This window comes from Elgaria multicarinata, chromosome 3, assembly GCF_023053635.1.
Source record: "Elgaria multicarinata webbii isolate HBS135686 ecotype San Diego chromosome 3, rElgMul1.1.pri, whole genome shotgun sequence".
NCBI classification, from domain to species: Eukaryota; Metazoa; Chordata; class Lepidosauria; order Squamata; family Anguidae; genus Elgaria; species Elgaria multicarinata.
In genome coordinates, this window is record NC_086173.1 from 155571582 (window position 1) to 155593398 (window position 21817).

Here is a 21817-nt window from a genome sequence, read left to right on the forward strand (position 1 = left end):
ATATATAGGAATAGAACCTGTATGCAAGAATAGATTCGTGTTTTTCTTATGGTTTCCGTAAACATCAGAGAATCCAAACAGAAGTGAAACCATTCTAATCATGTTTAGAATGTAGGAAAGATTGTAGGATGAAAACACGGGCCGTGGGTAAAGGCCCTTCAGTCAGACCCAGTGGTTCATCTAGTTCAGTTTAGACCCTAAACTTAATGGCCTTGCAGCGTTAGTGGCTTTAGAAGGCTATGTGCATCATTCAATTGTGAAACATACCACTAGCATTTCTCTTCTCCCAACCACCATTCCGTGCTTGTCAATTTCTTCTGTGTTCCGATACATTAGAGCAATAATCGTATCAGGAATGTACAGGCAATTTAGGAGGAAATATGGCTGAGTGTGGTGTAGTGGCTAAGGTATTGGACTGGGAGTCAGGAGATCTGGGTTCTAGTCCCCTCTCAGCCATGAAAACCCACTGAGTGACTTTGGGCCACTCACATACTCTCAGCCCAACCTACCTCACAGGGTTGTTGTTGTGAGGATAACTAGAAGAGGAGGAGGATTAAGTACTTGGGTTCCTAGGAGGAAAAAAGGTGGGTAATAATTGTAATAAATAAATAAATAAGACTTATTTTCCCTGTCTGTTATTATTATCATTATTATTTATTAAATTTAAATCCCACCTATATACAAAATACCCTAGGAGTCATACAAAGTTAAAACAATTTACACAAGATAAAACCAGCAATAAAACAATACCATAGGCAGCATAAAAATGTTAAAAACAATTTAAACAAGATTTTTTAAAAATCAGTAAAACCGTACAGCATAAAAACAATATATAACCGTCAGCGCTAAGATTCTAAAAAGGGAAGGTCCGCCGATATAATAGGGCCTTTAATGCCTAATTAAAGATATTCAAAGAAGTCAGCAGGCGCATTTCAACTGACAGATCGTTCCACAGCTGAGGGGCAGCAAAGGTCCTCTGGCGTGTAACTCCCAATTTCACATTCGGCAGGTTTAGCAGACAACCATCCCAGGACCTTAAGTAGCGGGCCTGAACCCACAGAAGAAGGCTCTTGCTGAGGTATCTTGGGCCTAGACTATGTAGGGCTTTAATGGTCAGAACCAGCACTAGAGAGGAATTGGCAGCCGGCGTGTAAAGATTTTAAAAACGGTGCTATATGGTCTCCACAGGATGTCTAAACATGCCTAGGATTGTATCCTTAAGATTTCAAAGACAAGAAATTCTCTTCCATCTTAATCACCCACATGTTTAGTTTTTTAACGGTTTTTAATGCTTTATGTGTGTCTGTTCTGTGTTTTAGAATTTTAAATTTTGTATACTCGTTTTTATCTCAATTTTAGAATTTCTGTAAACCGCCCAGAGAGCCCTGGCTATGGGAGCGGTATATAAGTGTAATAAATAAATAAATAAATAAATAAATAAATTCCATGTATTAGAGCATGTGGAGTTTCACGTTTGAAACTCACTTAAATCATAGCATCATCATGACTACAGGAATAAAATGGAGTTTGCTTTGGGTGTCCCAATGTCCTCACCACATGCTCCTCTCTGGGTGGTCTTTTAGGGGGCCCTGAACTTGTTAAAGATACAGGAGCCTTGTCCTCCTTTTCATATGGTCACCCTCTTAAGTGCCATTTCCACTTGGGTGTGCTAATTCTCCATTCTCCTCTCATGCCCCTGTCTTTTGTGTGGTGTAGTGATTAGATTAGCATCCCCAACCTGACTCCGTCCAGGTGTTTTGGACTACAGCTGCCATCAGCTCCAGCCAGTTTGCCCAATAGCTGGGGTTGGTGGGGATAGTAGTCCCAAACACCTGGAGGGCACCAGGCTAGGGACAGCTGGGTTAGGGTGTTGGGCTAGCGGCAGGAAGATCCTGGTTCATATTCTGCCAAGAAGTTCACTGGGTGGCTGTGGACCAGTCCCTCTCTCTTGCACTGTAACCTACCTCACAGGGTGGTTGTGAGGGGGAAAATGACTAGCGGGAGGCCAACAATGTGTGTAGCTTTGAGTTCCTTGGAGGAAAGAGGTGATATAAGTGTACTACTTAGAATACAATAAACCCAAAATTATAGTCTCCATTTGCCAACTCTGCTCTTCCTCCCTTTACCAGCTAGCTCCTTTGGGCTGATGTATTTCAGGGGAGGGCAAATAGTGGTCCTCGGCCTAATTTTGAAAGCCCTGTGCATGCTATCAGTAAAGACCTCTAACTAGGGTGACCATATGGAAAAGAGGACAGGGCTGCTGTATCTTTAACAGTTGTACAGAAAAGGGAATATCAGCACGTGTCATTGGTATGCATGCAGCACCTGGTGACATTTCCTCTTCATCACAACAGTTAAAGCTGCAAGAGCCCTGCCCTCTTTTAAATCTCGTCACTCCAGTATAGCTCCTTCAGCTGTAACTGTTGTGATGAAGACGGAATGTCATCAGGTTCTCCATATATACAAATGACACCTGCTGAAATTCCCTTTTCTATGCAACTGTTAAAGATACAGCAGCCCTGTCCTCCTTTCCATACGGTCACCCTACCTCTAACAAGATCAACCTACTCCTTCCCCGGCAGCTCACTACTTGGGAAAGAAGAGGGAGAAAGAGAAAAGAGCAGTGTTGTAGTGGAGTCAAGGCTTGCCTTGAATTTTATTTATTAGCTGGGATGTTGATGTTATGTGCAGTGGAGGCTGGTGGCTCTGATATCAGTGGGGCAGTAAATCCACTCCAGGTTTCAGTCAGAACTCTAAAGGAGCTATCCGTGGTGTAACCTTGGATAGCTCCTTTAGAGTTCTGACTGAAATCTGGAGCAGATTCGCCACCCCACTGGCATCAGAGCCACCAGCCTCCACTGGTTATCTGCCTAACCCACCCACTCCCGCCATCCCCCACAGACCTTCCTGTTCCCTGTGAGCTTAGCTTCAATCCTCATAGAAGCTGAAAGAAATGGATTTTCCCAGCTACAAAATATTGTTCCATGTTGTAATGCAAAGTATTTCAGGGTGGCTTGAGCTTGCAATTTAGACCCAGTTGCTTTATGAAAGATTTAGTCATGGTGGAGATGAAAAATGCAAGAAACGGTTTGTCGATTTATATCCACACAGCTGCCTGCATATTTGGATTCTCCTTGGGGCGTGGCTATGAGGACTTCATTGTCTGCATTTCAGGGTTTACCCATATATCACAGAAGGAGAAAAGGGGTGACCCACCCATTTTTGGCTCTGGCGAAAACCACCATTGACTTTAGCCCGTTACACTGCTGACACACAACCCCCAACAAATTACTCATGATTCATAAGTAATTTTGTATCTGGTCATGCTAGGCAGGGCTCCTGCAGCTTTAACTGTTGTGATGAAGAGGGCATTTCACCAGGTGCTGCATGCATAACACCTGCTGTAATTCCCTTTTCTATCCGTCTGTTAAAGATACAGGAGCCCTGTCCTCCTTTCCTTACGGTCACCCTACTCATGAAGGAACATGACCTGTGACAGAAAAAAGGTTGCCCACCCACGATGTATTTTAAACACCTACCTTGTAGAGGGGTGTCATTAAGGGTAGGCATGGTTGGTAGGGTGACCATATTTTGGAAACCAAAAAGGAGGACAACATGGTCGCCATGTTAAAATTATTTTTAAAAAATAATTTTAAAACTTCAAACTTTTTTTAAAAAATCCTAAAACTCAATGGATGGACAGATCTGTTTCAAACTTGGCATAGCTAAAGTCCTTGTTAAGAGCAATCATGGTGCCAGGTTTCATCTCTTTATCATTAAAAATAACATTAAAAAAATTTTTTTTTAAAAAATCCTCAAATTTTAAAAAATTTCCAAAAATCAATGGATGAACAGAACTGTTTCAAATTTGGTATGGCTAAAGCTCTACCTAAAAGCTATCATGGTGCCAACTTTCATCTCTTTATCTTTAAAAACGACGATTTTAAAAATAATTTTAAAACCTCAATTTTTAAAAAAAATCCTAAAAAATCAATGGATGAACGGATCTGTTTCAAATTTGGTATGACTAAAGCCCTTCCTAAGAGCTACCATCATGCCAAGTTTCATGTCTTTATCTTAAAAAATGATGGAGTTATAAGCATTTTTGTTAATTCCCATTAGAGCTGCTCTTTGGAAAAATCCGGATTTCCCCTCCACCTCCCGGATTTGTCATCAAAAACCCGGACAACTCCTAATGGTTGGGCACCTGCCGAGGGTCCACATCCAGCAGGGGGCTGCTGAGTAGCGCCCCCTGGAGTTGCTCTTCCTCTTCAACATGGTAACCTGTTTGTTCACCTGCCTCTCAGTTGGGCCCAGAAAACAGTGGTGGTGAGACGGAGGAGCAGTAGATGCCACGGCCTCCTTACTTACCGTCTCTTTACCTGTCAAGGTAGCGCATAGGAGCAACGATGGGAAAGACAGCTGGTGACACATCCAACACAGCCTGAGCCAGCGGAAACTCAGACGTTGCAGCACACTCCTAAGACTCTTAAAACAAGGGCCCAAGCCAGCAACCTCTATTTCAAAGCCCTGAACCTGAAACCTTAAGCAGTAACAATAACCAAGAGGAAAGCTCCGGATTTAGTACCAATGCTTATTTGAAACAAAGCACACACATTCAGTTATGATAGGTGGTAAGTTTATTCACAGAAAAAAAGGAAAACGGATCACCTACAACAAACAGAGCAATTGTTTTTGGAAATGGTACTTACAAAGCAAAATAACAGAACTGGCTAGAACAGCCTTCCTCAACCTGGGACGCTCCAGATGTGTTGGACTGCATCTCCCAGAATGCCCCAGCCAGCTGGCTGGGGCATTCTGGGAGTTGTAGTCCAACACATCTGGAGCGCCCCAGGTTGAGGAAGGCTGGGCTAGAAGCTGCCTATATGTACCAAAGCACAGGCCTTCAACAGGACAGGGCCCAATTGAGACAATGACCCTGTTCAGACAACACACTAAGCCATGTTAGGTAAGCATTTTGAACTAAACATTGTGGCTTAGCATGTCGGGTGAACCATTCCTAACCATGGTGGGTACATTTATTTATTTTATTTATTATTGCATTTATATCCCGCCTTTTTTCCTCCAAGGAACCCGAGGCAGCGTACATAATTCTCCTCCTCTCCATTTTATCCTCACAACAACCCCGTAAGGTAGGCTGGGCTGAGGGACTGTGACAGGCCCAAAGTCACCCAGTGGGTTTCCATGACCGAGTGGCGACTTAGAACCTGGATCTCCCGACTCCTAGTCCAACACTTTAGCCACTACTCCACAGTTGCTCACTACTGTTTGCTGCATAAGGGTTAGCAGCCTAACTGGCTTAGCATGTTGTTTGAAAAGGCCCTTTGGAAATCCAAGACAATGGGCAAGTGTAGGGTAACCATATGAAAAGGAGGACAGGGCTCCTGTATCTTTAACAGTTGCATAGAAAAGGGAATTTAAGCAGATGTCATTTATATATTTGGAGAACCTGGTGAAATCCCGTCTTTATCACCACAGTTAGCTGCAGGAGCTATACTAGAGTGACCAGATTTAAAAGAGAGCAGGGCACCTGCAGCTTTAACTGTAGTGATGAAGAGGAAATTTCACCAGGTTCTCCATATATACGAATGACACCTACTGAAATTCCCTTTTCAATACAACTGTTAAAGATACAAGAACCCTGTCCTCCTTTTCATATGGTCACCCTACTCAACAGCCATTGGTGAAGGATTCTGTAGCTGCCTTCTGCATTGCAGAGCCTGCATCAAACATAAGAACATAGAGGTATTCTGGATCAGGCCAAAAGGTATACTGTTACTGGAGACAGTATACAGCCATCATTTCTAGGAGCCACGATGTTGTGTGATCTGCTTTTAAAGCCATCCAAGTGTAACTCTGCCCTGGGTGAAGTCCTTCCTTTTGTCTGTCTTGAATATCCCATTGAGCTTTATTGGATGAGCTCTAGGATTCTGAGTTTCCTATCCAGTTCCTCCACACCACTGGCAATTGTATACAACTCTATCATGTCCCTCCTTACTTGCCTTTTTTCCAAAGCAGTCCCCCACAACTTCAAAACAATCCCATTGTAACCTTTCCTCTTAGGGGAGTTGCTCCAGTCCCTCAATCATTTTTGGCTGCTTCTTTCCGCACCTTTTCCAGCCCTGCAATATCCTTCTGGAGGTGCAGTGTTCAGAACTGAACACAGCATCCCAAGTGTGGCTGCATGATAGATTTGTATGCGGGCATTATGAGACCATCAGTTTTCTTTTCAATTCCTTTACTAATAGGTGGGAGGGTGCTGTTGCACTCATGTCCTGCTTGTGGATTTTCCGTGGGCATCTTGGTAGCCACTGTGTGAACAGGACACTGGGCTAGATGGACCTTTAGTTTGATCCAGGAGGGTTCTTATGTTCTTACTAATGACACCCAATGTGGAATTTGCCCTTTTCACGGAAGCTGCACAGTGGGTCAACATTTTCATTGAGCTGTCTACCAGGGCAACCAGGTCGATCAGGGGTCTGGAAACAAAGCCCTATGAGCAGGGCCGGTGCTACCATAGAGGCCACTCAGGCGGCCGCCTAGAGCACCAAGCTAAGAGGGGCGCCGGGCACAGCGCAGCACTCACGCGCGTTGGCGGTGAGCGGGGCCAGCCCGAGGATTCAGCTGGGCCTGGGCGGGCGAGAAGGCGCCCGCGTACGCCCAGCTGAAGTGAAGCCAGGGACGCTGGGGTGGGGGTGGGGCGGCTCCACGTTCAGACTTCCGGAACGTGCCCGGAAGAGAGAGGGAGAGGGAGAGGGGTGAATGGGGTCTTTGAGTGAATGCATGTGTTCATGCATGTGTTTGTTTGGAGTGAGTGATGCTGAGTGTGTGTGTGTGCACGCGTGCATGTGTGAGTTGGGGGGGATGATTTGGAGGTGATATTCCTATTAAATAATGCATTTTAGACCCATAGACGTTCGTTCCCAATTTGTTTGCTATAATTGGCATGATGTATTTCTTGCACTTTAAAATAAATTCAGCAGTTTCAAGTTTTGTGCTTCTTATTTTTTCCAGGAAACATATGTTCTTAAAAATCAAAGTTGGCATTTTTTCCGGGGTGTGTGTGTGTGTGAAAGTAGCTCACCTTGCCTAGGGCGCAAAATAGTCCGGCACCGGCCCTGCCTATGAGGAGAGACTGAAAGAACTGGGCATGTTTAACCTTGAGAGGTCTCAGGGGAGATATGATAGCACTCTTCAAATACTTGAAAGGTTGTCACACAGAGGAGGGCCAGGATCTCTTCTCGATCCTCCCAGAGTGCAGGACACGGAATAACAGGCTGATGTTACAGGAAGCCAGATTCCGGCTGGACATCAGGAAAAACTTCCTGACTGTTAGAGCAGTACGACAATGGAACCAGTTACCTAGGGAGGTTGAGGGCTCTCCCACCCTAGAGGCCTTCAAGAGGCAGCTGGACAAGCATCTTTCAGGGATGCTTTAGTGTGGATTCCTGCATTGAGCAGGGGGTTGGACTCGATGGCCTTTTAGGCCCTTCCAACTCTACCATTCTATGATTCTACAAGGGTGTGTGTGACGGGAAAGGTGCAGATAGATCAAGGTTAGGATGTTAACTCCAACTCCACTATTTTATGATTCTATGATACCACAACCTGAAGAGCAGGGAGGTTGGACTATAACAGGGGGTTTGGGAACCACAGACCCATTCTGCTACTCCAGAATTACTCAGATGGTTACCCACCCTTCCCCTATCTCCTTTTCCCTAACCACTAACGCTTTGGGAGTTGGCTGGGTTTTGTTGTTGTTGCAGTTCCCCCCCCCCCATTCTGAAAGGTTGAAACGCCTCTCCTAAGGTTTAGTTACTCGCAGTAGGAATGTTAAGAACATAAAAAGAGCCCTGCTGGATCAGACCGAGGGTCCATCTAGTCCAGCCCTTTTCACAGTAGCCAACCAGCTGTCGACCAGGGATCAACAAAGCAGGGGCACGTCTACATGGAGGGTTTGCCCCGGGGTGGTTTCACAGTAGCGGCAGGTCATCTACATGACGCAGCCGCCATTGCGAAGCCATCCTTGGGCAAACCCCAAAAACTCCGCTGAAAAAAAGTTGGGCACGTACTCCCAACATTTTTTGCAGCGGAGGCTTGTCACAGCCCATGGCGCCCCCTGATTGGTCATCATGGTTTGGACAGGGAAGGGGGCAGACCTCCAGGAGAGCCCTGTGGTAAATAATTTAAAAAATGGGAAGAGAAGAATGGGCCCCGTGCCTCTGTAAAAATAAAAAATGGGGAGGAGGAGAGGAACGGGGCTTGTTCCTCCCCACTTTTTAAATTTTATTATCTGTATCTGCGCAGCTGCACAGGGACTGATAAAGATAATAATAAAAATGGAGGAGAAACAGGAAGCTAGGGGGAGGTGAGGTGGTTCGGGTGCCCAGCGTCCCTGCCCTATCTGTCCTGGTGCTCAGCGCTGCCAGGAAAATCCGCACTTGCATTCTTTCCCGTGCAGATGCCGGGAGGGAACAAAAATGTGGGAGCCAAGCACCACCATCAAGACGGGGGCGAGGGCATGGTGCAACTGCACCCTCTCACCGATGTTGCCCAGGTGCACACAGGCTTACTGCCTTGGATACTGGAGGCAGCACACAACCATCAGGGCTAGTAGCCATTGATACCCTTCTCTTCCAGGAATTTATCCAACCCCCTTTTAAAGCCATCCAAATGGGTGGCCATCACTACATCTTGTGGTAATGAATTCCATAATTTAACTATGCGCTGTGTGAAGAACTCCTTCCTTTTATCTGTCCTGAATCTCCCACCCATCAGCTTCATGGGATGACCCCATTGGATTCTAGTCTTATGAGAGAGGGAGAGAAATGTCTCCGTATCCACATTCCCAACACCAGGCATAATTTTGTACACGCCTGTCAGGTCTCCACTCAGCCTTTCTTTCCCAGCTAAACAATCCCAGCTGTTCCCTCAGAAGGGAGATGCTCCAGCCCAGCCTTCTCAACCTGGGGCGCTCCAGATGTGTTGGACTACAACTCCCAGAATGCCCCAGCCAGCTGGCTGGGGCATTCTGGGAGATGCAGTCCAACACATCTGGAGCGCCCCAGGTTGAGGAAGGCTGCTCCAGCCCTTTGAAAATTCCAGTTGCCCTTTTCTGCACCTTTTCCATCTCTATATCTTTTTTTAGGTGTGGTGACCACTCCTAAAAACAGATATTATAGAGCTTGAAAAAGTGCAGAAAAGGGCAACTAAAATGTTAAGCTACAATTTACTGGTAGTTTTTCTCCCACCCCTTTGCCTTTGAGACCTGCCCATCACTGGAATGTGCCTCCGCTCTCAGGAGCTCCTCCTAAACTCAACTTGGCCCTCTGGCTGAATGAGCACCCCCATGCCTGGGCTAGATGAACTCCAAGATCCCTTCCAACTCTAGGATTCAAATATGGGGACGAAACCCAGGAGTTTCTCTATCTCGCTAGCCACCTAGGCGTGACCATATTACACCAGTTTTAAAATCTCTTCACTGGCTGCCAATTAGTTTCCAAGTGAAGTATAAAGTGTTGGTTATCACCTTTGAAGCCCCACATGGTTTGGGTCCAGGCTACCTGCGGGATCGCCTTCTCCCGTACAATCCGCCCTGCACACTCAGGTCCTCTGGGAAGAACTTCTTTCAGCCAGTCAAAACTAGGCTGACAACTGTTACCCAGAGGACCTTCTCTTCTGCTGCTCCCAGACTGTGGAACGGCCTGCCGGAGGAGACTCGTCAACTTAACAGTCTACTAGCATTCAAGAAACCTATAAAGACTGATCTCTTCCGGCAGGCCTATCCAGTGGAATATTAAGATGTTTTTAGAATGTTTTAGGATGTTTTTAACAATGTATATAATTTTAATTCAGTTTTATGTATTTTATCATTTATTGTTGTTTCCCGCTTCGATCAAAATGGAGAGGTGGGTAAGAAATGATGATGAGATGATGATGATGTTGTTACTGGCCATAGGTTTGGATCCTTTGTCCCGATTCTCCAGCTCCAAGACTATGTTCACCTTGGATTGTAGGAATTCTCTGTGGCCCAACATCTTCCACATTGGTTCCATCTCGAATTCTCTTTCAAGGACGATGAGTTCATAAACTTCGGCTCTGCCCAATGCCTAACTTGGGTGGCTCTTGCCTGCTCCCTGTGTATGAGCTCTTTTATTTATTTATTTATTTATTTATTTATTTATTACATTTGTATACCGCCCAACTGGCAGATCCCCTTGGGGTAGTTTACAGTCATAAAAAACCAAAACGAACAATAAAATAGCTAACCAACCAACCAAACAAAATACAACAATCAAAATATCAAAGTCATACAGTGAAGTCTCTGATGTAGCGTAGGCAGCGTACGAACTGAAACTTCTCCCACATTCATTGCAGATGTACAGAGTGTGTCCCGAATGGATTCTCATGTGTGTTGTGAGTTTAGAGCTGGATATAGATGTCTTGCCACAGTCCATGCACCTGTAGGGCCTCTCTCCCGTATGGACTTATTGGTACATATTCTGAGTCGTAAGGGCATGATCCTATGCATGTTTAGACAGAAAAAAGTCCTACAATTCCCAGCATGCCACAGCTAGCCATGCTGGGAGTTGGCTGGCTGAGGTACTGGGAGTTGTAGGACTTTTTGCTGTCTAAACATGTGTAGGATTATGCTGTAAGTGGCTGAAGCTTTTCCCGCACTCATTTGAAGACTTAAGACTTCTCTCCCTTATGGGTTCTCTGGTGTTTACTAAGATTGGAGCTGTAGCGAAAACGTCTCCCACATTCTGGGCAGCTGTAGGGCTTCTCCCCGGTGTGAATTCTCAGGTGCTTATTAAGATCCGAATTCTGCTGGAAATGTTTCCCACAGTCTGGACAGCCGTAGCCTCCAGGGGTCTCTCCGGTGTGGACTCTCTTATGAGCGATGAGGCCTCGGTGCTGGCTGAAACTTTCCCCGCACTTGGAGCAGACGTAAGGCATCTCCCCCGTGTGGGTCCTTTGGTGGATGAGGAGGTGCGAGCGCTGGGCGAAGCATTTCTCGCAATCCTGGCACTGATGGGGCCTCTCTCCCGAGTGGATTCTCTGGTGTTTGAGAAGGTTCGAGCTCTGTCGGAAGCATTTCCCACACTCTGGGCACGGGTAGGGCTTCTCTCCCGTGTGGATTCTCCGGTGAATTGTGAGGCTTGAGCGCTGAGTGAAGCGCTTTCCGCAATCGGGGCACTGATGGGGACTCTGTGCTGCGTGGCCTTTCTGGCGCGAGACGAAGTTGGGTGTCCGACGGGCCCTTTTCCCACTCTCAGTGCTTTGCAAGTTACCATCTCCTTGTTGGGTCGTCAGTGGGCTGCAAGACCCATTCCCCGCACCACGATTAGCTTTCTTCTCCACAGCGCCACCACCAGCCCTGCAGTGGCCTGAAACAGAAGAAAACAAAACGTAACCCCATTTCTAAAAATTCAAGAACGTGATTGAAAAATCTAGGAAGTGCGCCCCTCCTCTTCAGCAACGGCTGTCTTCAGCAACTCCTTCTTCCCTAGTCTTCTGCCTGTGCCAGGAGATCTCCAAGTGGGGGGAGAGAAATGAGTAAATTAAAGCAGGGGTCCCCAACCTTTTAGGGTCAGTGGGTTGTTGAATTTGGAGAGTGTCATGGGCACTCTCACAAAATGGCTGCAATCAGTGTAGCATGTCCAGTCGCAAGTCACTCATTTCCCACAAGGAAAACCTGTGAGGCTAGAAGAAAAGTAACTTGCTCAAGAAGCTAAGTACAAGGCGTCCATGGCCCCATTGGTACCCACAGGCACCACCCTGCAGTGTGAGCCGAAGCACTCATCCACAGTGGAGGCTGCCCACAGTAACTCTGCATGAGTCAATGATCTGGGCTTACATTCTTCCAATCAGCCTCCACTTAATTCTGCTGCATCACTGCTTTGGGTGTGATGGATTGACTTTCTTCTGTATCATTGTATCTCTGATGTGTCATTTTTTAGTCTTAAATCTCAGTCTGAATATAATACGTTTAAAAATGTTTTATATTGCTTATAATTGTATGTCTTTTAATATATATCTTAAATACTTTGAGTTTTGTAAGTACTTTCACGTACATTTTTTAAATATATGAGTATATTTTTAGTACTTATTGTCTCTTTCTAAATTGTAAATGTTTTTATCATGCGTTTAGACTGCCCTGAGGAAGGACACAGTTTAGGGGGTCTGAAACGTGTAGGCTTATCTGAGGCTTATCTGAATAAACACATTTCAAGAAAGGCACATCTGAATAAACATTCTTCAAGAACTCCTTTTTAGGTTCCACCCCTTGCCGTTCAGCTTTTTTGGCATGCTATTACTCAGAGGCCAGGACCCAAGCATCACTGCGGAAGGGGGCAGGGGGCTCAGTACAAATTAGCAACATGGATGCATACACACGACGATCTGTGAGGCACCCCTTCTCCATAGTGTAAAATTATATTGTCATTAACCTTACAGACAACAATCCTGAAAAGTATTACAAAGGGCCTGTTCAGATGACACGCTAAGCCATAGTTAGGCCACTAACTCTTTTGCTGCAAATGATTAGTGAGCATGCTTAAATCCTGGTTATGTAGCCACTATAGTTAGGAATGGTTCACACAACACACTAAGCCATCATGTTTAGCTCAAAGTGCTTAACCACTGGGGCTTAGCATGTCATCTGAACAGGGTCACCGTTATCTCTCTATATTGCAGATGTAGGGTGTGTCAAGATTGAGGCTAAGAAAGAGTGGTCTAACTGAGGGCCTAGAGCCACATACGGCCCTGAGGGCCTAGAGCCACATACGGCCCTGGAGGGCCTAGAGCTACATACGGCCCTGAAGGGCCTAGAGCCACATATGGCCCTGAAGGGCCTAGAGCCACATACGGCCCTGAGGGCCTAGAGCCACATATGGCCCGCAGCCTAATTTCAAAAGCCTTCTGTATGAGCTCAGTTCAGACTACTGGCAAAAGCAATCTGTCCCTTCCCTGACAGACCACTGGGCAGGAAAGAAGAAGGGGGGAAAGAGAGAGAGAGAACAGGGGGTTGAAGAAAGAGAAAAGGGGTGACCCACTAACTCTTCACTCTGGCCTTAATCACCATTGGCTTCGGCCCTGCTCACCACCAATGTGTGGCCCCTGACAGATTACCCATGAGTGAACACAGTCATCAGCAGAGCCAGTGTTGTGTAGTGGCTTGTTGGACTGGGAGGCGGGAGATCTGGGTTCTAGTCCCCACTCGGCCATGGAAACCCACTGGGTGACTTTGGGCCAGTCACAGACGCTCAGCCCAACCTACCTCACAGGGTTGTTGTTGTGAGGATAAAATGGAGAGGAGGATTATGTATGCTGCCTTGGGTTCCTTGGAGGAAAAAAGGCAGGATATAAATGTAATAATGATAATAATAAATGATGATGATGCCTGCCTATGGCCACCTAGTGCATTTCGAGCAGGATCTGAATCAATGATTTCCTGAGCAGTACGTAGTTCATTCTCTTACTTACTACACGACACAAGTTCTCGAACTCCAGCATGATCAATCCTTACCCAATGGGCTAACATCTCCACTGCTCTCCAGCTTGGCTGGCTTCTGTCCAGTATCTGCTGAAACTCGTCGTGCCCGGGAGGGGCCGACTGCTCCATCTTCAAAAGAACTTGGCACCTAGATTATCAATGGGATCATCATCAACAACAACATCAGTATCATCAATATTAATAACGACAACTCACATGCCTGGGGCAGGCCCACCAGGTAGGTAACCAGCGGGTTCTCGATGCGTGGGGAAAGCCCTGTGGTGGCTGCGGATTTGCGCTGTGTAGGTTAGACAACACAAGTGCAGCTTCACAACGCCTGTGGGGCTTCCCCGCGATGCTCCGATTTGAAAAAGTCGGGGATTTACCCCAACTTTTTCAAATGGAACGTCGTCAACACGGTGCTTCTGACATGTAACGTTGCTCCAGGCCAACCTCGGAGCGGAGCCCGGTGGAAGGTGACCAGCGAATGGTCGCCTTCCACGAGGAAGAGGGGGGGGCGGCTCCAGGACCCAGATGGCCGCCCAGCAACCCCTCCCTCCCTCCTCAACGTCGGGATTACCTGACCCCGCCCTGGGAGAGGGAAAGCGTGAGGTTGAAGAGGGAGGCAGCACCGCGAAGACAAGCTCTGGAGTGGGCGTATGTATTCCTTCCCAGACTTTACCAACACTCATTTTCTCTCAGGGCCAAAGCAGATCCAGATCCACTTGTTTTAATGCAAAGATGGAGAACCTCCAGCCCTCAGGTCAATTTGGCCTGCCAGGCTGGTCCATCCGACGAGGGCATTCCTTGAAGCTCCGTCCCCTGGAGGCTACTGGGGTCTTGGGAAGGAGGCGGGGAGAGGGATCCCCTCTGTTATCTCTGATCTGTAACTGCAGAGAGCACCAGGGATTCCCCTCCACATCATTCCCTCTCCCAATCACAGATCAGACATAACAGAGGGATTCCCATTACTTTGCGTGCTGCTCTGTGCTCCAAGTGCTTTTCCCGTCTCCTCGTCATTTTTCCCCACAAGCACTTTACATTGCTGCAATGCAGTTCTGTGCACACTTTCCTCAAATGTGTACACTGTGTGCACAGTTCCATCTGATGAGTGCATTTCTGTGCACATTTTCCCCTGGGACAAGCCACATCGCGAAGCCTACACAAATGCAGATTTTGGTACGCAACTCTGTCTGGTCTCATTTAAAGGCTAGGGAGGTACAAGTTGGGTAAATCAGGAAAGGGGCCGTAGCTTAATGGCGGAGGCCCCACTTTGCATGCAGAAGATCACTGTGTGATCCTCGGCATCTCCAGGCAGAGCAGGAAAAATTCCTGCCCGAAACCCTGGAGAGCTGCTGTCATTCAGAGTCCACAATATTGGGCTAGATCAGTGGTTCCCAAAGCGGGCGGTGGGATTGCATAGGGGGGGCGTGAAGAGGCAAGGGGGTGGCAGGGGGCGCGCGAGGTGGTCTTTTCCGAGGGACATTTTTATGGGAGAAGATAGTTTGGTCCCAAGCCATATAGGGGAAGAATCCATACATGTATTAATATCGTTTAAGAAGAGTCCTTTTAACAGTGAATTGAAATGTTTCAAAAGCACCAAAACGCTAATGAAGAGACACATACCCTGCTTGGTGTGCCCCGCCACGCCGGCTGCAAAACAGAGGCATTCGCTCTCTTTTCCCTCCCTCCCTTGGCAAGCCTGCGGCGGGAGCTTCGGATTTTGAATAAATATTCAATTAATTGTTAATGTTTTGAATTTTATTGTTATTATCTTTCTTAGTGGGTTGTTGAAAACCGCTATTCTGAATAATGATTTTTATAGTGTAGGGTAGGGGGCGCTGGGCATGAGTTTGTGGAACCAAGGGGGCGGTGACCTGAAAAAGTTTGGGAACCACTGGGCTAGATGGACCCTTGGTCTGATGCAGAATAAGTCAGCTTCCGCTGTTCCTATGAAGAAAAATTCAGGCAGGGAATGTCTCATCCATTCCTCCTGCTGGATCAAACCAAAGGTCCAGCGTCACCCTGCTTCCGCTTTTGCCTATACGAGGTCATGATTCTGAGGTCATGACATCAGTTTTAAAATCTCTTCACTGGCTGCCAATTAGTCTCCGGGCGAAGTATAAAGTGTTTGGGTCCAGGCTACCTGTGGGATCACCTTCTCCCACACAATCCGCCCCGCACTCAGGTCCTCTGGGAAGAATCTACTTCAGTCAAAGTTAGGCTGACTGACTGAAGTAGAACCTTCTCTTCTGCTGCTCCCAGACTGTGGAGCGGCCTGCCGGAGGAGATTCGTCAACTTAAGAGTCTATTAGCATTCAGGAAAGCTATAAAGGCTGATCTCTTCCGGCAGGCCTATCCAGTGGAATTTTAAGTTGTTTTTAGAATGTTTTTAGGGTGTTTTAAGAATGCATATTATGGTGTGTGTTTTTTCTGCACTAAAGCCGTCAGGGCCAGGGTTTTTCCCCTTTTTTAGGTTTTTAATTGCCTCATTGATTTCTTCTACTGAAAAGGGCTATCCAGGTAAGCCCTATGTTCTGTTGAAAGTTTATTAAGAGGTATCTGGTCTATATAAGAAGCAATATCTGATATAGTAGGTGCGTCTGAGTTGTATAAGGAGGCATAGAATTTTGCAAATTCTTCTGTTATATGCTCTCTATCCGAGTATAGCTTGCCTGAGACTGAGCGGATTTCCTTGATCTGGGCCTTGTTTTTCTTTTTAGATAGCGCATGGGCCAAGAGCTTGGAAGACCGGTTGCCAAATTCATAGTAGGTGGCCCTGACTCTAGTGAGTTTGATGTGGATAGCTTCAGTCTCTAGTTGGTTAAACCAACCAGAATGTATATTATGTTTTAATTCAGTTTTATGTATTTTATATTTACTGTTGTTCCCCGCCTCGATCAAAATGGAGAGGTGGGTAAGAAATAAAATTATGATGATGATGATGATGATGATGATGATGATGATGATGATGAGGTCATTAATGATGAGGTCATTAGTCTGAGCCCTGCAGGTTTGTCCACACTCAACACCCGCTCACCTTGCGAGGCCCTCTTCCTTTGGGCCCTCGTTGCTGTTTCAGCAACAAGCCCTCCGTCAGGGCCACGGCTTGGGCGCAGGACTCTGGGCCCCGTTCCCTGACGGAGCCCTGCATCTCCTGGGGCAGGACAGACAGGAACTGCTCCAGGATCAGCAGCTCCAGGATCTCCTCCTTGGTACGGCTCTCCGGCTTCAGCCACTGGTGGCAGAGCTCACGAAGCCGTCTGCAGACCTCTCGGGGGCCCTTCGCCTCCTCGAAGCAGAACGTCCGGAAACGCTGGCGTTGCGTCTCCGTCCTCTCCAGGAGGGTTGCCTTGATCTTCCGGCGAGAGCCTTTGTTGCCTCTGGCGCTCAGGTTGCCCCGGCCCCGTTTGGCTTCGCCTCGGAGGCCTAGAGGGGCTCCTGTTGCTCCTCCTTCTCCGCTCGGTCGGGGATGGTGGCGGTGGACACGGTCCGCGGTCCGTTGGCAGCGGTTCAAAGGAGACTTACCAGCAGGGGAGGAGGGCTCCGACGGAGCAGCCTGCATCGCCTTCAAGAATTCCCTCCACTGGGCCTCCCAGTGCTCGGGAAGAACCTCTTCCGGTTCTTGTTTTATCTGCTGAGGTGCTGCCCATTTCAAAAACTCTCTCAGAGTCCCCGACTGGATGACGTGAGGAGTTTTCTCTTTTTCCTCCGATCCTTCCCCTGACTCTGGCTCAACCTGCTCCTCTGTTTTTATTCCTGCACCTCCTCCTTCCTCCTGGGCGGAGGGGAACGGAAGACCCACGGCCGTTGAAGACCCTTCCGTTGTCGTCATCTTTGTCGTCATCTTTCTCTCTTTTGGGGAACTGGGTCGAGAAAGACTCCCGCTCTAGGGCCCCAAGAACTTTGAGTTGGCACCTATAAATATGACACAGCTCCGCACAGGCCGGGTGGCCTCTTTTATAGAGGACGGTCCTCTATTTGAAGGGCAGTCCTGTCCAATCCCAGTTTATAGATAAAGAACCATAAGAAGGAAGAGCTGAGCGATAAAGTTGCCCAACAATAGTTAGCACCTGGTCAGAATCTTCCACACTGTGGTGAAATGGACCACATTTCTATTCGAATTATAATGATTTCTAAGCTGGCCTCTATTCATATAAATTAGCACGTGCAAATTTTATGTGAATTAGTGTCCTCTTTTGCGGTGGTGCATGTCCTCTTTTTTTGGCAATTCACAGCAGGCCACCCCCACCTAAGCTCTTTATTCTGGTCCCCAGAGTTTGATCAATATAATAAAATCGATCCTACAGAAATCGTATGAGGCTTCTGGACAAGCAAAGGGAATACTCAGGAGTAAATGATGGTTTCAAGCAAACCAAGAAGCAGCTCGGTTATCAAAGTCCTTCTTTTAAGCAACCAGAACGGCCCAGATCCTGAGCACAGATGGGAGTGCTGATCAGGTGCAGCAAGAGTCTTCTTATGGTTTTAGCCCGGCAGCTCAGCCTCTTCCCTGCGGAAACAGGATGCAAAGAGAAAAGAATCAATTTGTGAGCCAAAGCAAACAGTCCGCGCCGGCTTCCAGTGAAGAGTGGTGGCTCCGATGTCAGTGGGACAGTGAATCTGCTCCGTGTTTTAGTCAGAACGCTAAAGGAGCTATCCAAGGTGCTTGGATAGCTCCTTTGGGGTTCTGGCTGAAACCCGGAGCGGATTCACCGCTCCAGTGACATCAGAGCCACCCAACTCCACTGCTGCCTTCATTTACATCTTTAGATGCACTGTGTATTACAGCCTGCCCCAACCCTCCGGATGTTTTGGACTTCAACTCCCATCAGCCCCAGCCAGCATGGCGAATGGTCTGGAATGCTAGGAGTTGTAGCCCAACATATCTGGAGGGCACCAGGCTGGGGAAAGCTGGCATTATTATGTCAAGAACTTCCTGACTGTTAGAGCAGTACGACAATGGAACCAGTTACCTAGGGAGGTTGTGGGCTCTCCCACACTAGAGGCCTTCAAGAGGCAGCTGGACAACCATCTGTCAGGGATGCTTTAGGGTGGATTCCTGCATTGAGCAGGGGGTTGGACTCGATGGCCTTGTAGGCCCCTTCCAACTCTACTATTCTATGATTCTATGATTTACTTTAAATGGTCCAGCTCTAGTATTCTATGATTCTGGCAGCCCCTCTTTATTTATTTAAAATATTTATTTATTTATATCCCACCCTATATCATTAAGATCTCAGCGCGGCATACAGATAAAAGCACACAGTATAAAACAGTAAATATACACAGCTAAAAATAAATTAAACCATAAACCAAGTTAAAATATATAATCTAAAAGCAGTAAATTGCCCAAACTAAGCCAGCCTCCCTGCATCTGGAGACCCCTCCTGCTCATTGCACTGTGTGGGGCCCTGGGCATCTTCCCTGGAGTCCAGCCCTGTGAATGCACTTCTGCCTCCTCTCTCTTCCTCTGGTGCAGCCATCACCTGCAATTTCAATTAACCGCCATTAAACTGTGGTTAATCTTAACAATGGCTGGTTAAAACAAGCCAGTTTCATAAACCGATATTTGAAGTTCAATCGTTTGATACAAACCAGAGTTAAGATTAGCCATAGTTCGTTGGGTTCATAAAACACAAGAAACTGTGGTTAATTGGAAACGGAAGTGAAACTATCCAAACTAAGCCATCCCTGTTATGTTTGGATTCCCTACCTGCTCATGCCATTGACTGGGTTCACAGAATATGCTAACCCACACTCAGTGGTTGAGTACATGTTGTTGTTGAACTGTGGGTTAGCGTGTTGTCTGAATCCAGGACATTTTCCACAGGGTGGCTTGTTAACCCTGCAGGGTGGCTTATTTTTCTTGAAAAAGCCATTTTGAGAACCCCTGGTAGACAACATTATTAGTGGTCAGGGATTATGAGAGTTGTAGACCAAACATCTGGAGGGCACCAGATCGCCTACGCCGGTTTTAGGCTATCAAACATAAGCTGATGCTCTGGTGAATGGAACAACCTTTTGCTTATAATAACCAGATAATTTGTTTTTACTCTCTAGCCATCAGCAACAGAGAACCCCTGGTTTGTGGTTGGGTTAACAAGCAGTGATCCAGGCCCACTTACCTCCCCAAATAAAATCGTTCAGCATGGACGATGTGCGTCACATTCCCTGAGTTACCGCAACCAGCCCATTTGGGACGCACAATTTAGGGGCAGCACTGCTAGACGCATCTGTGCACCCCTCATTTAAACATTTCAATGCTGAGATCCCACCTCAGCCTTCCTCAATTTGGTGCTCCTCAGATGTGTTGGGACTACAATTCCTATAATCTCCCAGGATCTAGCTGGGGATTACGGGAGTCACAGTCCAACAGATCTGGAAGGCAGCAGGCCAGGGAAGACTGTCTTATGGCATATTATAAATAGATGGCTGGGGATGATGGGAGTTGTAGTCCCATACATATGGTGGTCACATATTAGGGCATATTATGTCTTAGGGCATATTTTAAGTCCTCTGCTGCCTGTATCTTCTGGATGCAACTGAAGGAGAACAGAGCAGACCGGACCATGCTTTCTCTCCCTGTCTCCATGATCACAATTTGGTTTTTCTTCATTACAATTCTCCCAATAATCATGATGATCCCTTCCATCTTCCCTTTAGGTGCTCCTGGAACTCACCTGCTGCCTTTGTCTCTAATAATGAGAAACCTCCCTTCTCTTCTCCATCTCTGTCTGCTGCAGCTCTTTGGCTGGGAAGGAAGTTCAAAAGCCAAATTTCCCAGAGCGGAAACGGAAAGCGGTTCCTCTCCATTATTTTATTTTTTTTTAACTTCCCTTCTTCCCAACTGGAACAAAGCCTCCCACTCTAGCAGTCTCAGCTCTGCTGGTTTTAACCCTTAAAGCAACCTTCCCTGACCTGATACCTGGCAGGAGCTTTGGACCACAGTTCCCAGCATCCTTGATCACTGGCTATGCTGACAAGGACTGATGGGAGCTGAAGTCTAAGACACGCGGAGGGCACCAGGTTGGGGAAAGCTGCCTTAAAGCCAGGGGTGCAGGAGAAAAATTGTCCAATTTCGTCAGGATCCACTTGGCCCCAGTTCTCACTGGGGTGGTGATAAAACTCAGTCTGGCGGACTCACAAGGATAAATGCTGTTCCATAATGCAACGCCCACTCCTATTAAGTTTTGAATGCAGTACCTCTGTATCTCTGCCATTATGCTGAATTTTAAGTTAGTTCTGTCTTCATTCTTTCTGTTCTTTTCCTGAAGCCTGTTTCTAGCTTTTACTGCTTCTAGAGTGTTTTTTTCTTAATGCTGTGATATTTTATGATATATGCCACTGTTTTAATTAGGCTCACCTCCAGAAGTTTTGGATGACAGCTGCTTCTGAGCCCAGCCGGTGGTCAGGGATTATGGGAGTTGTAGTGAAAAACATCTGGAGGGCACCAGGTTGCCATCCCTGGTTTAAATGCCTTATGATATCAATCTCGTTGTTTTTTGAATTGTTGTCTACTGCCTTAGTAGATTTAAGAAAGGTGGAACAGAAATACCCTAAAGACAAACAAATAATAAATAAATAAAACCTCAGTGTTGACAGAAATTATCTACCCACCTCTGCCCTACAAAATTGGCTAGAAATCCATACAATGACAAGTTGATTTTGTTCTGACTTTATACTGTTAGTTTTACCCTACCCAGTGCCTGTTTGCATTCTCTTCCCCTCCTTATTGTTTTATTATGATTTTATTAGAATGTAAGCCTATGCGGCAGGGTCTTGCTATTTACTGTTTTACTCTGTACAGCACCATGTACATTGATGGTGCTATATAAATAAATAAATAAATAATAATAATAATAATAATAATAATAATAATAATAATAATAATTGTCAGGGGAGGCCTTTTCTCAGTTCCACTGCCACCAGAAGCATTTTTGTTAGGGAGACGAGAGGGGCGTTCTTGGTGGCTGCTCCAAGGATCTAGAACTCCCTGTTGAGGGAGGCTACAATCATAAAATAGTAGAGTTGGAAGGGGCCTACAAGGCCATCGAGTCCAACCCCCTGCTCAATGCAGGAATCCACCTTAAAACATTCCTGACAGATGCTTGTCCAGCTGCCTCTTGAAGGCCTCTAGGGTGGGAGAGCCCACAACCTCCCTAGGTAACTGGTTCCATTGTCATACTACTCTAACAGTCAGGAAGTTTTTCCTGATGGCCAGCCAGAATCTGGGTTTTTGTAACTTCAGCCCATGATTCCTTGTCCTGCACTCTGGGATGATCGAGAAGTGATCCTGGC

General features: G+C 46.7%; 1 protein-coding gene across 1 annotated transcript; it reads right to left on the minus strand.

Moving 5' to 3' along the window:
- Window positions 1-10194: 10194 nt before the first annotated feature.
- LOC134396212 (zinc finger and SCAN domain-containing protein 21-like) lies at window positions 10195-20292 on the minus strand. Its single transcript, XM_063122627.1, has 4 exons — window positions 20200-20292; window positions 16560-18029; window positions 13553-13667; window positions 10195-11411 (listed from the first exon to the last, which is right to left on the minus strand). The coding sequence occupies exons 2-4, from the start codon at window positions 17364-17366 to the stop codon at window positions 10714-10716; spliced, it is 1620 nt and encodes a 539-aa protein (XP_062978697.1). The 5' UTR covers window positions 17367-18029; window positions 20200-20292; the 3' UTR covers window positions 10195-10713.
- Between the last annotated feature and the right edge of the window lie 1525 nt (window positions 20293-21817).